We start from the raw sequence: 18,331 nt of genomic DNA, 5'->3' as shown, positions 1-18,331 counted from the left end.
TAGTGACACCTCCACGAAATCTGTCAAAAGGAGGATGTTACAGCACCAGAGGTCATCTCGGGTAGATTTCTGATGACGAAATCCGAGCTCGCCCGATGTTTTCATGAAGGCCCTATTTCACATTTTAGAGCCGCAAAATAGAGTAGAAAGGAGCACTTACTTCGTTTTCGCTCATGACTTTGTATTAGCGTTAAGATATTTGCATTTTTTTCCGTTGCTAACCTATATGACAGATTCCACAAAATACATTTGACGCCTTCTTTTCACGGATGGCCGATCACAACTACAACGTAATGACATCTTCACGAAATCTGTCAAAAGGAGGATTTTAAAACACCGGAAATCTTCTGGATTTCTGATGAAATAAATATAACGCAGTTACGTTCAGAGTTTAAGCGATATATTGTTATTTCTAATATGGTAATTGATAAAAAAATTGTACATTACCTCGATTGGACGGAGATTAAGTTTGAATATAATGTAGCAGGCGATATTACTTTTGTCGACAAGGATAATCCGTGACTTGTCTCACCTATTATATTTTCTCTATCTGCGTTGTGCCATGATCATCATTGAAAATATTCTACGATAATATTTTTTCAATATTTAGATGAGGATTTTCAATTCTAAACGCAAGAGCGTACTTAGGGAAAGATCTATAAGAAACAGTTTCTCATGAATACATTTTAAAAATTCTTTTAGCCGACTTCTAAATAGATAAAAAATTACTACACATATATATTTCACTTCGACGATTATCTTAATAAACAACTAATGGGAAGTTCTGAGAATCAGTTTTTAATACTACATGTTAAATTAATGGTTATTTTTCTCTTCCTGCTTAAGGGCTCTTTCGCAGTTTGGACAACGCCAGTTTGCACTTGAATCTTCCAAAATAATTGTTGAAATGCATTTCCTGTGAAAAAACTCCTTGCAGCTACAACATTTCACACAACGAGAAGGAGACTTTATTATCGATTGGAATACGGCCGAACGCTGAATACGAATTGAGTGAGCAAACAGATACTTTGATCTCTCGCACGATAACAAATTTCCCGCCTTTGCTAGTTTGGACCATTCAATTGTCTGGGAGTTAATCGACCGTATCATTTATCTATCCTCTCCATTTCCGGTGTTTTAAAATCCTCCTTTTGACAGATTTCGTGGAGGTGTTACTATGTTGTAGTTGTAATCGGCCATCCGTGAAAAGGAGGCATCGCAAAAATTTTGTGGAGTCTGTAATAAAGGTAAGCAACGAAAAAAAAAAGCAATATCTTACGCCTAATACGAAGTCATGAGCGAAAACGAAGCACGTGTTCGTTTCTACTCTGTTTTGCGGGTCTAATATGCTAAATAGGGCCTTTATCACGAAGACAACATCGGGCGAGCTCGGATTTCGTAATCGGAAATCTACCCGAGATGACCTCCTTCTGACGGATGTCGGAGTGTGCTTTCCCACCCGCCCCACGCCTCAACACATACGGCTACCCTTGCCCCAGTCTCTTAAGCTCCTCTTCTGAGGAAAGAAAGGTTCCCTTTGGTAAGAAAACATGAAAATGAAGATTATAATTGACTGTGATGCTGGTATTGATGATGCCCAAGCTATCATGATAGCGCTATCTCAAGAGGTTGACGTCTTAGCCATCACTTGTACATGTGGCAACGTGAATGTTGATCAAGTCACCAAGAACGTGCTAAAGGTCCTTGAGGCCTGCGAGCGAACCGACATACCAGTGTACAAAGGGGCGTACAGATCTTTACTAGGTATGGTTAATTCCGATTCTTACCAAATTCCCTGGTTTATTTTGAATGTCATCGAACGAGGGTAATAGTGTAATTCAAGGAAAGAAAGAATATCGTGACAGAGGAGCTGCAATTAGAGAAGAGGTCACTCAAACTCAATGGGTACGGTTTTCCGATTTTTCACTTAAACCTAAAGAAAAAATCAACCCTATGGCATAATACGATCAGTTATGTTCAGTTTGATAAATATTAAGGTATTTTCGTGGAAATCCGTTGAAACTCGTAGAATAATGAGACTCTGAGCTTTACAGTTTTTACGGAGAAATGCAAATCTCCATTCCAACCTGGGATCTCAAAGTGCAAGCCCTTCCCAACAGTGTGGGGCCTCATAATTTTACGAGATTGCAACAGTAAAGGAAGTTTTAAGGACAGTTAGCATAAGTACTTCAGCTGACGTAATTAATGAATTGAGGGGCTCTTTTGTGTTAATATGCAACATCACTCGCTTGTTCCAATTCATCCAGATTCATTGTCTACAAACAATTAATTAAACATGACTTATGTGTTTCAACGTTAGGAATCGCCTATGAGCAACCATTATACCATGGATTTGATGGCCTTGGAGATGCCACTGATATTAAAGACCCAGATACAAGTCTTCTTCAACAAACCCATGCTGCTCAGGCCTTAGTCCAACTTGTGAATGAGAACCCTGGCGAAATTGTCATCATTGCTCTTGGCCCTTTGACCAACATTGCTTTGGCTTCTAACTTTGATGCTGAATTTACAAAAAAGGTCAAAGAGGTATTTATACTAGGAGGATGCATTCATGGCAAAGGAAATCATTGGGTTTCAGCAGAATTCAACTTTGGTGCTGACCCTGAAGCAGCCTACATTCTCCTTAATCAGTTTAAATGTCCAATTTCCCTTGTATCATGGGAGACCTGTTTAGAGCACCCTTTGGATTGGGAGTTTTTTGAGCAATATGTGGGAGCTGGTACCAAACGAGCAGAATTCATGAGGAAGATTTCAACAAAGATTAAAGAATATGAAGAGAAAATGAATGGTGAATTTATATCTTGTGATCCATTTGCATTGTGTGCAGCTCTACAACCAAAGTTTGTTCAAGAAGAAACCTCAGTTCATGCCACAGTGGAACTCAAGGAGGGATTGACACGAGGACAGATGGTGATTGATTGGCATCAAATGCTACAAAAACCTGTCAATGTACGATTAATTACAAAGATGGATTTAGAACTCTTTAAGGAAATAATGATGAACTCTGTTAAATAACAGATCCAAGAATTCACAGTGTAAACTGTGAAAACCAATGCAGTCATAATTTTTGATGATAAAAAAGATGGGATTAGGTTTCTGTTATTCATAAGAGCTCTTATCAGAGCAAGTTTCAATACTTTTGTTAAAGATAATGCAGCATGCTCTGCTTCTCTACAATATAAAACAATTATAACATAATTTTTTCTTTAATCACTTAACTTTTGTACTCTTTCAATATTTTACTTAAATAATCATTCATGTATTCCAGGATGGTGTCTAGAGATGCTTGATCTTAGAGAGGGGAAGGAAGTTGCATCATAAACATACTAATACAAGCCATAGTCATATTTAATTAAAGGTATCTTTAGAAACAAACATGTTAGCCATGGTTGCAATTTTCTTTTCTTTTTTTAACCATAATTTTTGGTTCATTTCAAGCAGCCATCCATTTGAGACCTGCTGGCTAATTACTTTTAAAAGGTACTAGACTCTGAATCAGAAAGGCCATGTTCAAACCCTAGCCATGCCATTGTTTTGAGTTTTTAAGTAAGATACTCTAATAATTTAACAGTGCCACTCTCCACCCAGGTGTTCAACTGTCAAGGATAACTGTAAAATAATTGATTCCAAAGAAACTTTGTAATGGAATGACATCCAGCCAAGGAAGAGGAGAGGGAGAGGCAAGGTGGAGTTTCCATACCTTGAATTGTTTGTACTGAAAACTGGATAAGCATTAGCAGTATGAGCCTTTTGACTCGATAGCTTCCTTTACCTTACAATATAGACACTAGTAAAAGACTATATAAATAAAAGGTTCATCCACATAGTTTCTAATTCTTTAGTCCAGTTACAAGATCATTTTCCAATATATTGCTTGGATTTACTGGTAGCATATATTTCACATCATTTTACACTTGGAAGTAAGCTTAGATTGCGGGGCTTTTTGTTCAAATTCTTCTAGTGCTTGTAAATAGGACAGAGGAGGCCATCTATGTTGAATCACATGTTTCCTGTTATCCCCTTGAAGAAGCTCAAACTCTTCAGTGGATTCAAAGACTGAGAAGTTGGTTGAAATGAAATGAAGACACCAGTCAGCCAACTGTTTAGCATTGTATGCCTGGCAAATAATTATGAATAATTTCTGTTAGTTAATGTGTAAATACCAATGTTCTACACAGATAAGTTATGAGAATTTGGTATTATATCTGGGTCAAGTAAATTGTTGGTTCTTGCCATCATCCAAAAAAATTGTCATAATAATTCCAAATTCTCTGCATGAAGAACCACTCTCATAGATATGCCATAGCTAAATTCTACTTCTTTTACTTGAATCATCTAGTAAATTAAAATTCACTAACCATAGGGGCAACAAAACTATTAATTTCTGCCATTGTATTCTCCTGAACAAACTTGGGTCATACCTGTGATGTGAGAAGGAGGTTTATGACATCTTTAGTGCCATCAGACACCCTTTTCTGTATCAAAGAATCAACTTTCTTGGTTGTGTACAACTCGCACATTGTCACAAGTCTTGGAAGACAGAATCTGTCTGCTAAAACCATTATTTCTACTGAATCTCCCTCCTCTATTGGGGCGTGGTCAGTGTAGAGGTACTCCAGCAGTGCCAAAAAACTTTGCAGGGTTGTGTCTTTGATCTCAATCTTTGAGGAATAAATATAGGTTTTGAGAAATACAATCTGTTATAAACCTACTTATTGTATCTCTCCCTAAGTATATGTGCTATAATTTGTCATTTTAGCAGGCTGTATTTCACTGTCTGACTTACTCAACTGAAAAGTTTTTCTTCCATTTAAATCTTCTCCCCTCCATTTGAACCCAGAGACATAATATACTACTTTGACCCTTTAACCCCTAAGAGTGACTGGCATCTAATTTCTCCTTACTATATCACCCCAGAATCAAACATTAAGGTCAGGAGAATAAAGGAACTGATCACCAACTAAAGAGGCTCTTAATTCTTAAACAAATTATCCTTGTCACCACCTTAGGAAATGTTTAGAGAACAGGATGGAGAATATATATATTGATGTTAGGGTGTATAGGGTTAACCTAGTTTTCTCAGTCTGTACTGTAAGTTAGGGAACATCTTTTTTTCTGCTCAAATAACTGTAAACCTGGAACCAACAAGCTACTAAACATATGCTTACCTCTGTATCCAAGTCACTCTCTCTAAAGGCCCCACCCAACATGGCTGCCATGACCTCTGACCTTGATTTTAATATTAACTTGTGTCCATAAACAATGGTGCCCTCAACACAGAACTTGACATCAGCTAAAAATGGCTTGTTCAGAAACAAATTTTTAGCTGTTTGTCCCGTGTTGTCATTCAGCCATGTGCCAATACTTGGATTAAGGAAAGAATCTCCTGACAGAATGTTTGTACAGGTATCTATCAACCATGTCAACTGAAATTTCTTGGCAGCATCTTGAATTTCTGTGATAAAATTTTTGTCTTTATCATCTGTTACACTAGGCGATCCAGTGTAAAGGAAGGACAACACCTCAGAGAAAATGCCTTTAGAAATGCTCTCATGCAACCTTATTACAGTTCTACCTTTGCCCTGGCATTTCCCTTCGATATGAGGAAGATTTGGGCAGTTCCTTTCTCCATCACAAATCCATGAAACATCTTCAAAGATGTACTGGAAAGATTCATGGTTTGTAGTCATTTCTCCGAGTAAAACATTCTTGAAAATGGAGGAGGCTGCAACAAGAACAGTTCTATGAGCTTCAAGGGACTCACCATCAGAGAATATAAATCTGACATCTGCACTCATTGTGTCAGACAACATAGAATCCCATTCACTGGCAAATGTTGAGCTGAGTACCTCCACATGGGGAGCAAAACCTGCAAAAAGAAAATGGCAACCATGTAATCTTCTCACTGTTAAAAACAGCCATTAACCATGAAAAATAAGTAGCATTAATAAAGATGAATATTTATAATACTGTGAAACCACATGCAAGCAGCAAGTAAAGCTCTATGTGGAAACTCAGAAAGAAACACTAGTCAGCAGAGACTAAGGGCTAACTCTTGAAATGTCAGCATAGAAACTAGTTACATTGTGAACTCAGTTGATCAAACAGTATTATCTATGGATGCATGTACTTTACAACTCAAATACAAAATCAAAGAATTGTTTAGTGTGTCACCAACTACTACAGAGGATATAACTTTTAATACCTGCTGGTGGCAGTTGAGGGGGAAAAATTTCCTGATCCTGAGCTGACATGGAATTTTTGTTTTTCCTTTTAAAGAAGCCCAAAACTCTTGCGGTTGATCTTTTGCTCTGGGTATGAAAACTAACAGCCATTTCTGCAGCTTTATTCAGAGCTTCCTGCACTCCAGTGTTTGTTAGGGAGCTACACTCTGCATATGACACACCAAGAGTTTCAGCAAGAGCCATTCCTTCCCTTGTAGACACAGTGGACCTGTCATCTGATGCATTACTGTTGACAAGAAAGATATTGAACATTAGTGAAAAGGATTTTCTTTCATCTGCAAAATATGTGAATTCTCAGTTCTCCAGATTCAATCAGCAATAGCCTGAAAGCAGACCCTCACTTTCATATTAGCCCTTTGGCATAAGTTTTTCTTTCCCTGCAGGAAAGTATAAGACCGTACACATCACAAGCTGACGAGGGGCTGCAAGGGTTAAGCAATATCAAATACAAGTGCCAGACGCCTAGAAAACCTCACCCAACTTGCCTCTCCCAGCAGGCAGAGAAACATGCTTCACCTCGTTAAGAGGGCCGAACACCATGCTCTGCCTGGAAGCCCATCTCTACACATACAAGGGAGCATACCCCCTATACCAACTCCCCACCCCCCTCCATACCACTGACACGTAAGGTCGAACAGGAAGTGAACAGGTGTAACTAACTCCCTTACATGTACCTACGCACTACAGCATTGGAGCACCCACAAACCTATCCGCCAGGTGTTATTTTGACAAAGAGTTCCTGTGAAAGGTAGACTAAAATCGTGCGTTGTTGAGGAAAAGGCTTAACACACCTGCCGTTTCGAAGATCCGTCTTCGTTGCCATCAGGAGGATTGGAGTCTCGGGTACATAGTAGCGCGCTTCGTGAATCCATTTCTCGCTCACGTTTTCAAATGAACTTCGATTTACAACATCAAAACACACAACAAATACGTCAGTTCCAGGATAAGCAAGAAACCTCAGACGATCGTAGTCTTCTTGCCCTGCTGTATCCCAAAGAGAAATCGAGTAAGGAGAACTGTTTACTACGAGATCTACGCTGTAGTTATCAAAAACTGTAGGAACATAGTCACTTGGAAAATGACTAGTTGTAGCGCAAATTAGAAAGGACGACTTTCCTACTCCGCCATCTCCTATAGCCACAAGTTTTAAATTCTGCATATTTCAGCGACTTCCTCGCAGTCCTAGAGACAGCAGCGAAAGTAGGATCCTCCGTAACTGTCAAAACTTTTCGCCGTACAGCTTTATATAGTGAACAGACTTAAAACAACTGGAGAGATAAAAATAGCTGACCAATGAACGCAATGATCTGAGTTGATGACGTACTGGTCTTAATCGGTACACGTCCTTTTTGCGTGACGAACCGAAAGTTTTATTCTTCGTGTATTTCCACAACAGATTGATTTCTTTTCCACCCCTCTCTCAAGTAATTTAAATGACTTTCAATTTTTCAAGACTGCTCTTTTTTTTAATAATATCATAAGTTATAAATAATATTTTTTTTAAGAACATAGAGCAAATCATAAAAATATGCTGATCGAAACATCTTCCCTCCAATTGTGTCAGATACGAACATGCTCAATTTACTGCGAGTTCAGAATGTTTTGGGTAGAGAACGAAAAGTACAAAGGGAGAATGTACTTAACATTAAAAAATCTGTCTAGTTCCAATTTTTGTGCATATGATAAAATTTTCGGACAACAGATACAGTCATCCAAATTTTGAATTATTTATAAACATTAAACAACAACAATTTTTTTGACAAATTTACTAAATATACACTACCTAGCACATAAGGAAACAGCTGTGCTTTAACAGATCATCTAGAAATCGATTTTTCAATTTTTATTAGATCTACTGGTAATTCAATTCAAAGAAGACAAAATCATGAAAAAGGATACAACTGAAGCATAACATTTGAAACAGGATAAAGATGAAACTAGTGTGACAAATGATGACTGCATAAAAACAGAAAAAAATCTTACATGAGTAGAAATACAAGTACACAAATCAGCTACTTCTGGAAGTCCTGCTTCCAAGATCTACTGAGAAAAAGCACAACTAAAGTAGTCTAAGGCATTAATAATATAACGATAATTTAATTCTTTATGTTCAAAGACTTTATTAGTACTGAATCAAGATCATTTTAATCAAGACTCAATGAGCATATTGAAATAGTCTAAGGCAATGAAAGGTAATAATATAATTGTAATGAACCTTCAATTGTTTTACTGGGTGAAAATATAAAGCTATCTAGTCTACTAAGAAAACAATAATGAAATCTTCCTATTTTGTCAAGTGACTATACAGGAGCAAATCCAATACAACTATGTTTTCAAATTATGCTTAAATGAAGCAATGCAGGTTTTGAACCATTTTGCTATTAACCCTTTTACTCCCAGAAGTGATCAACATGAAACTTCTCCCTATAATATCCTTACATTATCCAACAAACAGGTAATGAGAATATTCAAACTTACCAAGTAGAAGTTGTTATCTTGATCTAACACCAAATTCTGGTAACTATTTTACAATAAATGTGTAGCAGCAAGAGGGGAGAATTAACAATCAGATCTTGGGAGTTACAGGGTTAAATCATACCAAAAGCATACTGGTATAATAAAAAATCTTGGAGTATCTCTCACATGATACTTAGTGGCACTATACTTATAGTTTTCTCCAAAATTCTACTTTCAAAACTTCTAGCAAGAATACCTAAATGTAAATGCTAAACCATTAACATTAAAGTGCATATTCTCAAAACTGTTCTTATACATTTCCTATTGTACTGAGTAGAAGAATTTGTTGAAAAAATCAACAGCCTTAGATGGTGATCATTTCATTTACTCTCATGAGCTTAATTATTTCTTAACCCTTTAGCTCCCATGTGACCAAGAGAGAATTTCTCCTTACAATATCAATACAATATCAACCAGATAAGTTATGAGAATAAAGAAAAATATCAATTTGGGGATAATCAGTTTATCCAATACTAAATTCTCTGAACTAACATCATAAGAATTGTATGGTTGACAGTAAGGAGAATTACAAAAATTAATGTGATCTGGGAGTTAACGGGTTAATTCATTATTTGCACTAAAAGGAGAAATAAGATAATAGCCCCTTCTAAGGGATTTAAGGGTTAATCCAGGTTAGGCTAGCTAAAAAAATTGTCTTTGGAGATGAAATTTGTTCGTTTGTCTCACGATAGAGTCACTTGTGATGTAGATCACAACATTTCAACTGCAACACTGCTAGTCTTCATCAGGCGATGAGGTCAATTGTTTACGCATTGCTATTTGTGGCACATTTGTATGCTGTTATTGGTGCATTTTGATCCTCATTATTATTACGGTTGTTAGGAGGTGTTCCCTCATAGTAAATTTTGAAAGTAGAATTTTGGAGCAAATTATAAGTATAGAGAACATTATGAGGTTCTATGAGGGAACACCATCTAATAACTGGAATACTAATGAGAATCAAAATGCACCAATAGCAGCATACCAACATGCTACAAATAGCGACATGTAAACAATATATCTCATCGCCTGATGAAGACTAGCAGTGTTGCAGTCGAAATGTCACAATCTACATCAAAAGTAACTCTATTGTGAGACAAATGAACATAGTTCATCTCCATTCTTACACCACAATGAACAATAGGCAAATATTTTATTACAAAAATGTCTTTGTTTCTTACTCCTCTTTTTTTATGTATATTTATTTCAAGGAGTCCATCATCAAAACTTTAAAGGCTTCCAAATCAACTTCTTGAATTAACTTAATATTATGTTCTTTTCCAAGATGGGCTCTCCAATCCACAACCATTTGACCACGAGTCAAGTGCCCGTGTAGCTCTGTTGTGGCATACACACTTGTTGCCTCAGTTACAATCTCTGGTTTTACAGCTACTGACATGGCCAGAGGATCACAACTTGTGTAACCTTGTCCAAACCCTTTCTTATTTTTCTTGTAGAATGAGGCTGAGACATTAGTAACCTTTTTCATGAAAACAGATTTTTTTGTCTCTTGTCCAATATATGAGTCGTAAAATTCCCAAGGTAATGCATGGTTCAGGCAAAATTCCCATGTCACCAAGGAGACTGGACAAGTGAGCTTATTCAACACTATGTAAGCAGCTTCCACATCAAAATGAAAATTGAATTCAGCACTCACATGCGAGTTACCTTTGGCTTCAAAGTTCCCTCCCATGATCACCACATCTTTTAGCTTGGAGGAAATGCCTGGATCAAGTTGACATGCAAGAGCAATATTAGTTAATGGTCCCAGAGGAACCAAGGTGACTTCTCCAGGATGCTCATTGATAATTCTAATCAGGGCATTTACAGCATGTTCAGTCTTCAGTAATGACATGTCTGGGTTAGGAATGTCTTTAACATCTCCCATGCCATCCTTGCCATGAAAATGGGTAGGAAGATCTCCACGATCCTCTACAGAAAAAAAAAAAGAAACATGTCATCATCCATAAGTTAAAATTCCCAAGCTTCATGATTTCCATATAACAATAAGCAGCAATCATATCGTGTCACTGACCTTAACAGGATTTAAACTACCCCTCTCCCCCTTACAGGAAAGAGCAAGAAGAGCAGGGGAAAGGATACTCAAATATATTTTTGGCTGAAATTGAAGTCAGAGAAACTCATTCTAGATATTGATCAATTTTCAGTACCCCATTCACCAATAACCATCAACTCATCTTCAATTTTACAACCATTTTTTAACAAATTCTTTTATAATTAAAATATTCTTGTAAGGGGAAGGTCATTGCCAGTGCGCTATCAAGGCATGTCACAGATAATCCTTAACCTATTTGCAAGATGCATGAACTACAAAAAGTTCTGGGAAATATCACTTAACCCTTTAACTCCCATGAGTGACTAAGACAGAATTTCTCCTTAAAATATCAATACAAAATCAATCAGATAAAAGATGAGAATAAAGAAAATTATAAATTTGAGAATAATTGGTTGATCCACCACTACATTCTCTGAACTAACATCATAAGAATTGTATGGTTGACAGTAAAGAGAATTAAAAATTTCATCTGGGAGTTAAAGGGTTAAAAAACATGGTAGCTCCTTCTTGCTCATGAGTTCCAAATTCAAGACCCAGATGGGCAGCACATACTGGTATACATGTATTTAAGAGAGAAATTCCCATACAAAGGCTTTCTCACTCTCACTCAGAGTATTTCTCTCCTATATGACTGGGGTATTGGGGTCTAATTAGAACTAAAAACCGCATTCAATTCTTGCCGCCTTTCCCCTCTTCATAAAAAATGCAACACAATTCACAATTGCTTCTTGAGGTCCTTGAGCTTCTTCCATTGCCTGCACATGAGGCACATTGGAAGCCATAGTTTGCAAACTGTTCAACCTAAGTGCTCAACATTGCTAGATCAAAGTCTCAGGAATTATTTGAGACGTGACCCCTACGGATACCTACTACGATATTTCACCTACAAGAAGTTATTTTGGTGACATTTGGATTGCCACGCATTCCTCTCAATAACTTTTACCTTTTGCGGCTAGTCAAGAACAGTGGAGGTGCATAACTGCTGCTCAAGAAGAGGGGAGAAACACTCGACTACCTCTCGTGTTTCTCCCTACACTTCTTTCGTGCCCTAGCCGCTTTCTAAGTGCTATACAATAGAACAAAGCACAGATAAGGCTTGTCTCTCTGTAAGATATTAATTTTCTTTGATTAATTAATTTCGGCCGAATAAAGTTCGGCGTTTGAATCAATTCAGCCAGCCAGGATTAACTAATCTAGGTCTGCCTATCGTTGAATTCGATTCGGTGCGGCTGAAGCACGGCGTCTGAACCGGGCCTTACTTACTCATGGGATCAAGCGATTGGAAGGGTAGTGTCACGTACCGTAACTCGACCCCTAGTCAATGAATTGCATAAAGTTCCTCACCTAGCAATGAACCAGTGGCTCCTTTAAAGACAGGAATATCTCTTCGATCGCACAACTCCAGAACTTTAAGCACATTCACACATACATTTTCAATAGTTGCATTGCCAGCGACACATGTGATCGCAACCACCTCAACATCAGGAGCAGATAAAGCAATCAGGATAGCTTGGGCGTCATCGATGCCGGCATCACAGTCAATAATCATCTTTCGCTTCGCCATTATGTAATTTCCACCTCTAGAACTGGCCTGTCTGGGTTGTAAATGGACAAATTCTGCACAATTTACTAGAGCTATGGAGACGAGTAAGTCAACAACGTGCGTGTAGGGGTTTCCTGGTCAAGGAAAGAACTCACTTGTAAACTGAGCCTGGGAACTAGCCAAGAACGATCCTGCGCGCGGCTGCTAAAGGTCACGAAGTTTGGAGAAAGTGACTTCCAGGGACAGAAGTGATTATCATGTAATTTTACCAATAACTTCAGGAAATTACAACATACAAATTTCCGGAAAAAGCCCATATCACATTTTGCAACCAAGCCATGATGACATAACCATAAAGAAAGTTAGTTCCTTAGCGCAAGTGCCTGATGATGAAAGATGACGTTACAGTAATCTGACGAATAATGGACAGACGTTTCCGGGACACTCATAAACCTATTTTCCGGATTGACGAGTTTTCGTTTTCGTGAAAGAGAAAGAATATAACATTCTTTTCCTTGTCAAGTTCCCCGATCAACTTATGACAGGCGAACTTAAGAGCAGGAAGACTTGTGTAAGAAGTGACTCGCAGTGGACGAAATTTGCATTGTAGATACTCTTAAAAGGAAACTAATCAGGGATAGGATTATTAATTTGGTTTAATCAGCTGAGTTGATAACGTAAATTGGCCACCGTAAAGAGTTACTGAAGTTGATGTTTCGAGCGTCATGCGCGTCAGCCTTTCGAAACTTACCCCATTAATTTAAGGATAAATTCGCTTTCAACACGTTTCTCCAGTGCTGATACTTCACAGCTCTTCCTCGGGAGGTCACGCGGTGCCCCTACCTCCCCTCACCTCCCCCTGAAAAAAAAAAACGAAAATTTGCGTGCCTCCAAGGAAACTACTGCCATGAGTATGAAACGTGATATCTGTCGCAAAGCTCGGCTTGACCATAAGGACCTTAGCTGCTGTGATCAGCAGTTCCAGCGAGATCTCACCGTAGTTTATCTTATAGGAATGTTGAATTAGGATGAGAATCTTTCATCGCAGGTTTCTCGACCGCCTTCCTTGGATATTTCTCTTGCTTTCCGTGATCTATTTATTTTATACATACTCTCGGTCAAATGAACAGGAGGTGAACGCAGTCCGACAAGTAATTCGGTGTCTGACGTAAGTGTATTTATCATTGCATTTGTATATACTAAGTAAATTGGTGCTGAAGAATCCGTATTGATTTCACTGTTAAATTTCCCTCCCTTTTTAAATAGATTATGTAAGCCTCAGTTTACGGGAAGAAGAAAAAATTCGTTCAGTATCGTCAAATCCTCGCCTGATTCGATGCGATACGGAAAAGTAATGTAGCAGTACATATCACTAATCTTTATTAAAGATCAGTACAATGGCGATGTTTACAAAAGCGACTCTGAAATCTCCCTTACGTTTCATCAGTCAGCGATCAATTTTCGTAATACCGTCTAAGACCCCGACTTTGAAATATCACAGAACAATGCACGAAGATCTTATTAAACTATGCAAAGACTCAACGTCGAAAATGAGACACTAGTCGATTTTCCACAAACTGTCAGAGCCGGTTATTTAAGCAAAGTTTAGCCAAACAATCCTCAATTTTAGTTAAACGGTTTATCTAAACACTTATTGTGAACAGTGTCAAGAGGGTGAAAGTTAAGAGTGAAAGGATATTTATTTCATCAAATCAACCCTCTTACAGAAAAAGCCTAAGGCCCACTGATCGCGTAAAACCATGGTTTAAGTTAGACCTCGCTTAAATAACTCGCCCTCAGTTGAATCGTGAAGAGGGATCTTCCATAGAACCTTGATCGAATAATAACATAAAGCTCAAAACTTAAATATTTGTGAAAGGATAACTTTTAAGTTGCAAGGTTTCAGTACATTTTTTCTTTTCCGCTCTCTCAACCTTTGACATCAAAACAAAAAATAATTTTACAAGAACCATCACAAGAAATACCGTAGATAATGTTGATTCTCTCTCTCCAAGAGGTGGAAGAAAGAAAAATGAGACTTCGTTACGTCAGTCACTTCTTGAGGCAAGATTCGAGATGGTAATTTTCAGATGTGAATCGTTAGCGCATTTGAACAATTTTTTTGAAACTTTGGAGACCGGTCACGTCACTCTTTGGAATCTCATCAGTGCGTTTTTATTGGGAGAAATTAAAGCGATGATTTTTGAGGCATACTTGTCCTTCAAAGGATTCTTATCAATAGTCTTTCTCGTAAAGATGGCCACAAAAAGCTGTAAGGGCGAGATGAAAAATGTCCCTTCATCCTTCTCACTAAGAGCACGAAACTGCCAGACACTGCATATTAGACAGACTCTGTCTGGTCTTAAGGGGGTCTTATTGACCTTCGAACTAGCAATTCTGGCTACAGACTCCTGAAGGAGATTTTGATCTTAGATCAAGCTGATTACCTTGTTTGTTCTCTGATGTACTGTTGGGAGGAAAACGCAATGAGAAGTTGATCGCTTCAAGGAGATAGAGTTCTTTTCGATTGAGAGTCACAAAAACCAAAGTGATCGAAACAGCCAAATTAAGAGAAAGGAAAATTACATTTAAGAGCCATTAAGACCAAGCTCGAAGTAAAACCGACAAAACTGCCTAAAGCCCTGGAAAGCGTAGGAGACTAAGTCGTGATTTGTTTATTTTGAATCCGATTGGTTGAGAGAGAGTGGTGCGAGTATCAGTTACAGAATAATCACAGAGCGAAGCAAAGCAAAAACAGAGCAATCTCAGAACACTCTCGACTCTCAATTGAAAACTGTTCGTAACCCTTAAACTCCCAGGATCTCGTCAGTAATTCTCCTTACTGTCTGCTATACAATGCATGTGATGTTAGTTTGGAGAATTTGGAATTGGATCAACTAATCCCCTAATTGATATTTTTCTTTATTCTTATTACTCGTCTGCTTGATATTGTACTGATAGTGTAAGAAGATATTCCGTCTTGGTCACTAGTGGGACTTAAAGGGTTAAGGGTAACTAAGTGATTAAACCAATTCATATACTCGGTATCTATTTATCTATTTCACAGGCAGGGAAATGCATCAGGACTGGCTCAAGAGAAAGAAGGAAAATGTTTCCCTGTTCATCACATTCTTTTCCTAAAAACGCACAAGACTGGTTCGAGTACGATGGCTAATATTTTTTTTCGTTACGGAGACTCGAGAAACCTTACTTTTGTCTTATCACCGGGGACTCTTCTAGGATGGCCACATAAATTCCATATAACTCACCCGCTTCGTCTTTTTAGCAAAGTACCCAACATCTTATGTAGCCACGCTAGATTTAACAAGAAACCAATGAACTGGCTTTTTCCGAGAGAAACCAGCAAATACGTGACAATTTTACGGAATCCAGTAGACAACTTTGAGTCAGTGTTCAATTTTGCACAGCTTGGGAAACAACTTGGTTTCGGAGACAATTTGGACGCTTTGGAAAAATTTTTAACAAAAGGAATAGACTATGACAGTACCCATAAAGGTTTGATGACCCATTTATCGAGAAATCCGATGATGTTTGATCTGGGTCTAAGTCCTAAGTTTTATCAGAATCTTACCGCAGTCAAAAAATACATTCGCTTCTTGAACAAAGAGTTCGACCTGGTTATGATAATGGACTACTTTGATGAATCATTGGTTCTGATGAAACGACTGCTCTGCTGGGAACTAGAAGACATTTTGTATGTAAAACTCAACGCAAGACTAGATAAAGAGATAGCGAAAGATTTAAGTAAAACTGTTCAAGAGAACATCAAACGATGGAACATGGCAGACGTTTTGCTGTTTGATCATTTCAACGCAACGTTTTGGAGAAAAGTGAAAATGGAAGGTCCAAGCTTTGATGACGATCTGGCTGCATTTCGGCGAAAGAAAGAAAATATAAAGAGTTTGTGTTTAAAGGATGAGATGCAACAAGAACGAGCGTATCGTGAAAAGTTTGTGAAGGGATATTTAGTTAGAGACGACCTAACGCCGCGTTTGAAGGTTTTGTGTGGACATTTCGTGAGGACGGAAAACGCTTTCTTGGATTACCTCCGACAAAAACGTATGATAAAATTGAGGACCGTTGGACTGGACAAATTTATAAAAGTTCAAATGGAGAGCGGCTGGAATACAGCTAAAGATCTGCAATATAAGCCAATAAAATCAACATAGATAATTTATTAGAGAACTTTGTTTTATTACAACGACGGAAATATTCGAAACTGAGCGGAATCAGTACAGTCGAATCTTGATAACTCGAACCCTGACTAACTCGTACTTTGAGCTAACTCCAACCAAAATCGATCGATAATCCGTGGATTTGCGCTATAGATTTATGGCAGTTTTACCCTCGGTACCTCGAACCCTCGATAACTTGAACCTTCCACTAAATCGAAGCAATTCGCGTTTCCCTTCAGGTCTTTCTCTACAAATTTCTACCCTCTATAACGCGAACCACGTCGAACCAGTTCGTCTGTCAATACGTGAAAAGTTAAGACAAACAGGGTACTGAAGTCCAAAACATTTTCATCACCTCGTGATTTCTGCAGTAATTTATTAGTAGTGTTTCATTCACCGTGCTCAATCGTCTTCTCTATAATTAAATTTGATTAAAATGTATACTGCATGAATAGAAAAAGCAGTAGACACCATTTTCCTTTATTTCCAGTCCTTTTTTTTTCAACTCCCGATGACTCGAACCTTCATCAATTTTCCTTGAAGGTTTAAGTTATCGGGATTTAACTGTACTCTTAACCACGAAAATAATTCATAATTCTGTAAGAAACACCACATATACCAGAGCAAGACTCACGACCAGACACTCGCCTGGAATATGCACGTCCACAAGTCTCGAAATATAAGCACTCATTCAGACAGCGAAAACGGTCAAAGTAAGTTAAGAAACTTTTAATGAATAACCTTAGAGTGCAACCACAACAAATGTAACCATGCAGCTTCAGAACTTGTATAATGCTACTCTTTCTAAATAAAGGTATGAAACACTAGATGAATAATTTCTCTCTCAGTTCATTTCATTTCAAAAAAACCCTGTTCAATTGACACCACCAAGGATCTCATCATTTCTGGTATTATTTAAACGACATCGGCTTTAATACAATGGAAATCTTTCTGTTCTTAATATACCGTACTGATTAGATTTAGCGCCCAGGGCGACTATTTACTTTTGGTACCTCAAGGGAGGGCGCCTATTCGAATCAGGGTGCTTACTATGGACAGGGCGCTTGCTCCTATTTTGAGAAACAGCAGAATGCGAAACAAAGCATTGATATGTATTTGAAAACTGGGATGAAAAAGATTGGAAATGGACCTGGATGCTTCCTTGCTAGAACGACTAGCAAAGCAATCGTCGCAAAATTTTAAGACGGGATCTTTTGTTTGAAGTAACTGTGCACTCATGGCGACATTATAGTTGAGAGACTGAGACGAAGACCACTTTTTTTTGTCGTGAGGCTTTAAGTGGGCAATTTCGGGAAGATGGACCACGATTAATCTCAATGTACATGTACTCTAACAATGCTATTACTGAAAAAGAATAGGGGCGTTTCTTGGAATAGGGGCGCCAATTGGGATGAGGGTACTTAACCAGTAGGGGCGCTCATTAGAATAGGGGCACTTACTAACAAAACAAATTCGGGGGGGAGGGGACTTATTGGAGAAGGGGGCCCTTAATGGAAGGAATTACGGTTTATCAACTAATGATCTATCACAATTGCTGAAATCTGATTGGCTACTCTACTCTCTATTTATCCGGTGAATTATCCGGACAGGGTTAGCGAGTAAAGTGATTAGTCCCGCAGTGTACGGTTGTAAACAACATGAAATAACGAGCCTGTCTTCTTGACTTATGAACGACAAGAAGATTTATACTAAATTCAACAACTATGTGTGG

At 38.1% G+C, this 18,331-nt stretch overlaps 4 protein-coding genes across 4 annotated transcripts; 2 read left to right on the top strand and 2 right to left on the bottom strand.

The window, feature by feature from the left end:
- The first annotated feature begins 1,156 nt into the window (after positions 1–1,156).
- LOC113680048 (nucleoside hydrolase) lies at positions 1,157–3,847 on the top strand. The gene is made up of 2 exons (XM_027197052.2): positions 1,157–1,764; positions 2,321–3,847. Exons 1-2 carry the CDS (start codon positions 1,551–1,553, stop codon positions 3,034–3,036), a joined length of 930 nt encoding a protein of 309 aa, XP_027052853.2. The 5' UTR covers positions 1,157–1,550; the 3' UTR covers positions 3,037–3,847.
- Positions 3,212–7,950, bottom strand: LOC113680049 (rho-related protein racA). Its single transcript, XM_027197053.2, has 5 exons — positions 7,058–7,950; positions 6,227–6,492; positions 5,190–5,890; positions 4,443–4,682; positions 3,212–4,138 (listed from the first exon to the last, which is right to left on the bottom strand). Exons 1-5 carry the CDS (start codon positions 7,423–7,425, stop codon positions 3,920–3,922), a joined length of 1,794 nt encoding a protein of 597 aa, XP_027052854.2. The 5' UTR covers positions 7,426–7,950; the 3' UTR covers positions 3,212–3,919.
- A 419-nt stretch (positions 7,951–8,369) lies between these two features.
- Positions 8,370–12,596, bottom strand: LOC113680076 (nucleoside hydrolase). Its single transcript, XM_027197077.2, has 2 exons — positions 12,205–12,596; positions 8,370–10,715 (listed from the first exon to the last, which is right to left on the bottom strand). The coding sequence occupies exons 1-2, from the start codon at positions 12,422–12,424 to the stop codon at positions 9,985–9,987; spliced, it is 951 nt and encodes a 316-aa protein (XP_027052878.2). The 5' UTR covers positions 12,425–12,596; the 3' UTR covers positions 8,370–9,984.
- Positions 12,597–13,286: 690 nt separating this feature from the next.
- On the top strand, positions 13,287–17,416 carry LOC113680075 (galactosylceramide sulfotransferase). The gene is made up of 2 exons (XM_027197076.2): positions 13,287–13,571; positions 15,471–17,416. The coding sequence occupies exons 1-2, from the start codon at positions 13,432–13,434 to the stop codon at positions 16,591–16,593; spliced, it is 1,263 nt and encodes a 420-aa protein (XP_027052877.2). The 5' UTR covers positions 13,287–13,431; the 3' UTR covers positions 16,594–17,416.
- Positions 17,417–18,331: the final 915 nt, after the last annotated feature.

This window comes from Pocillopora damicornis, chromosome 12 (genome assembly GCF_964200805.1).
Source record: "Pocillopora damicornis chromosome 12, jaPocDami1.2, whole genome shotgun sequence".
In the NCBI taxonomy this organism is placed as follows: Eukaryota; Metazoa; Cnidaria; class Anthozoa; order Scleractinia; family Pocilloporidae; genus Pocillopora; species Pocillopora damicornis.
The sequence above is the reverse complement of the archived record's forward strand: the minus strand, read 5'-3'. Positions and strand labels throughout refer to the sequence as shown.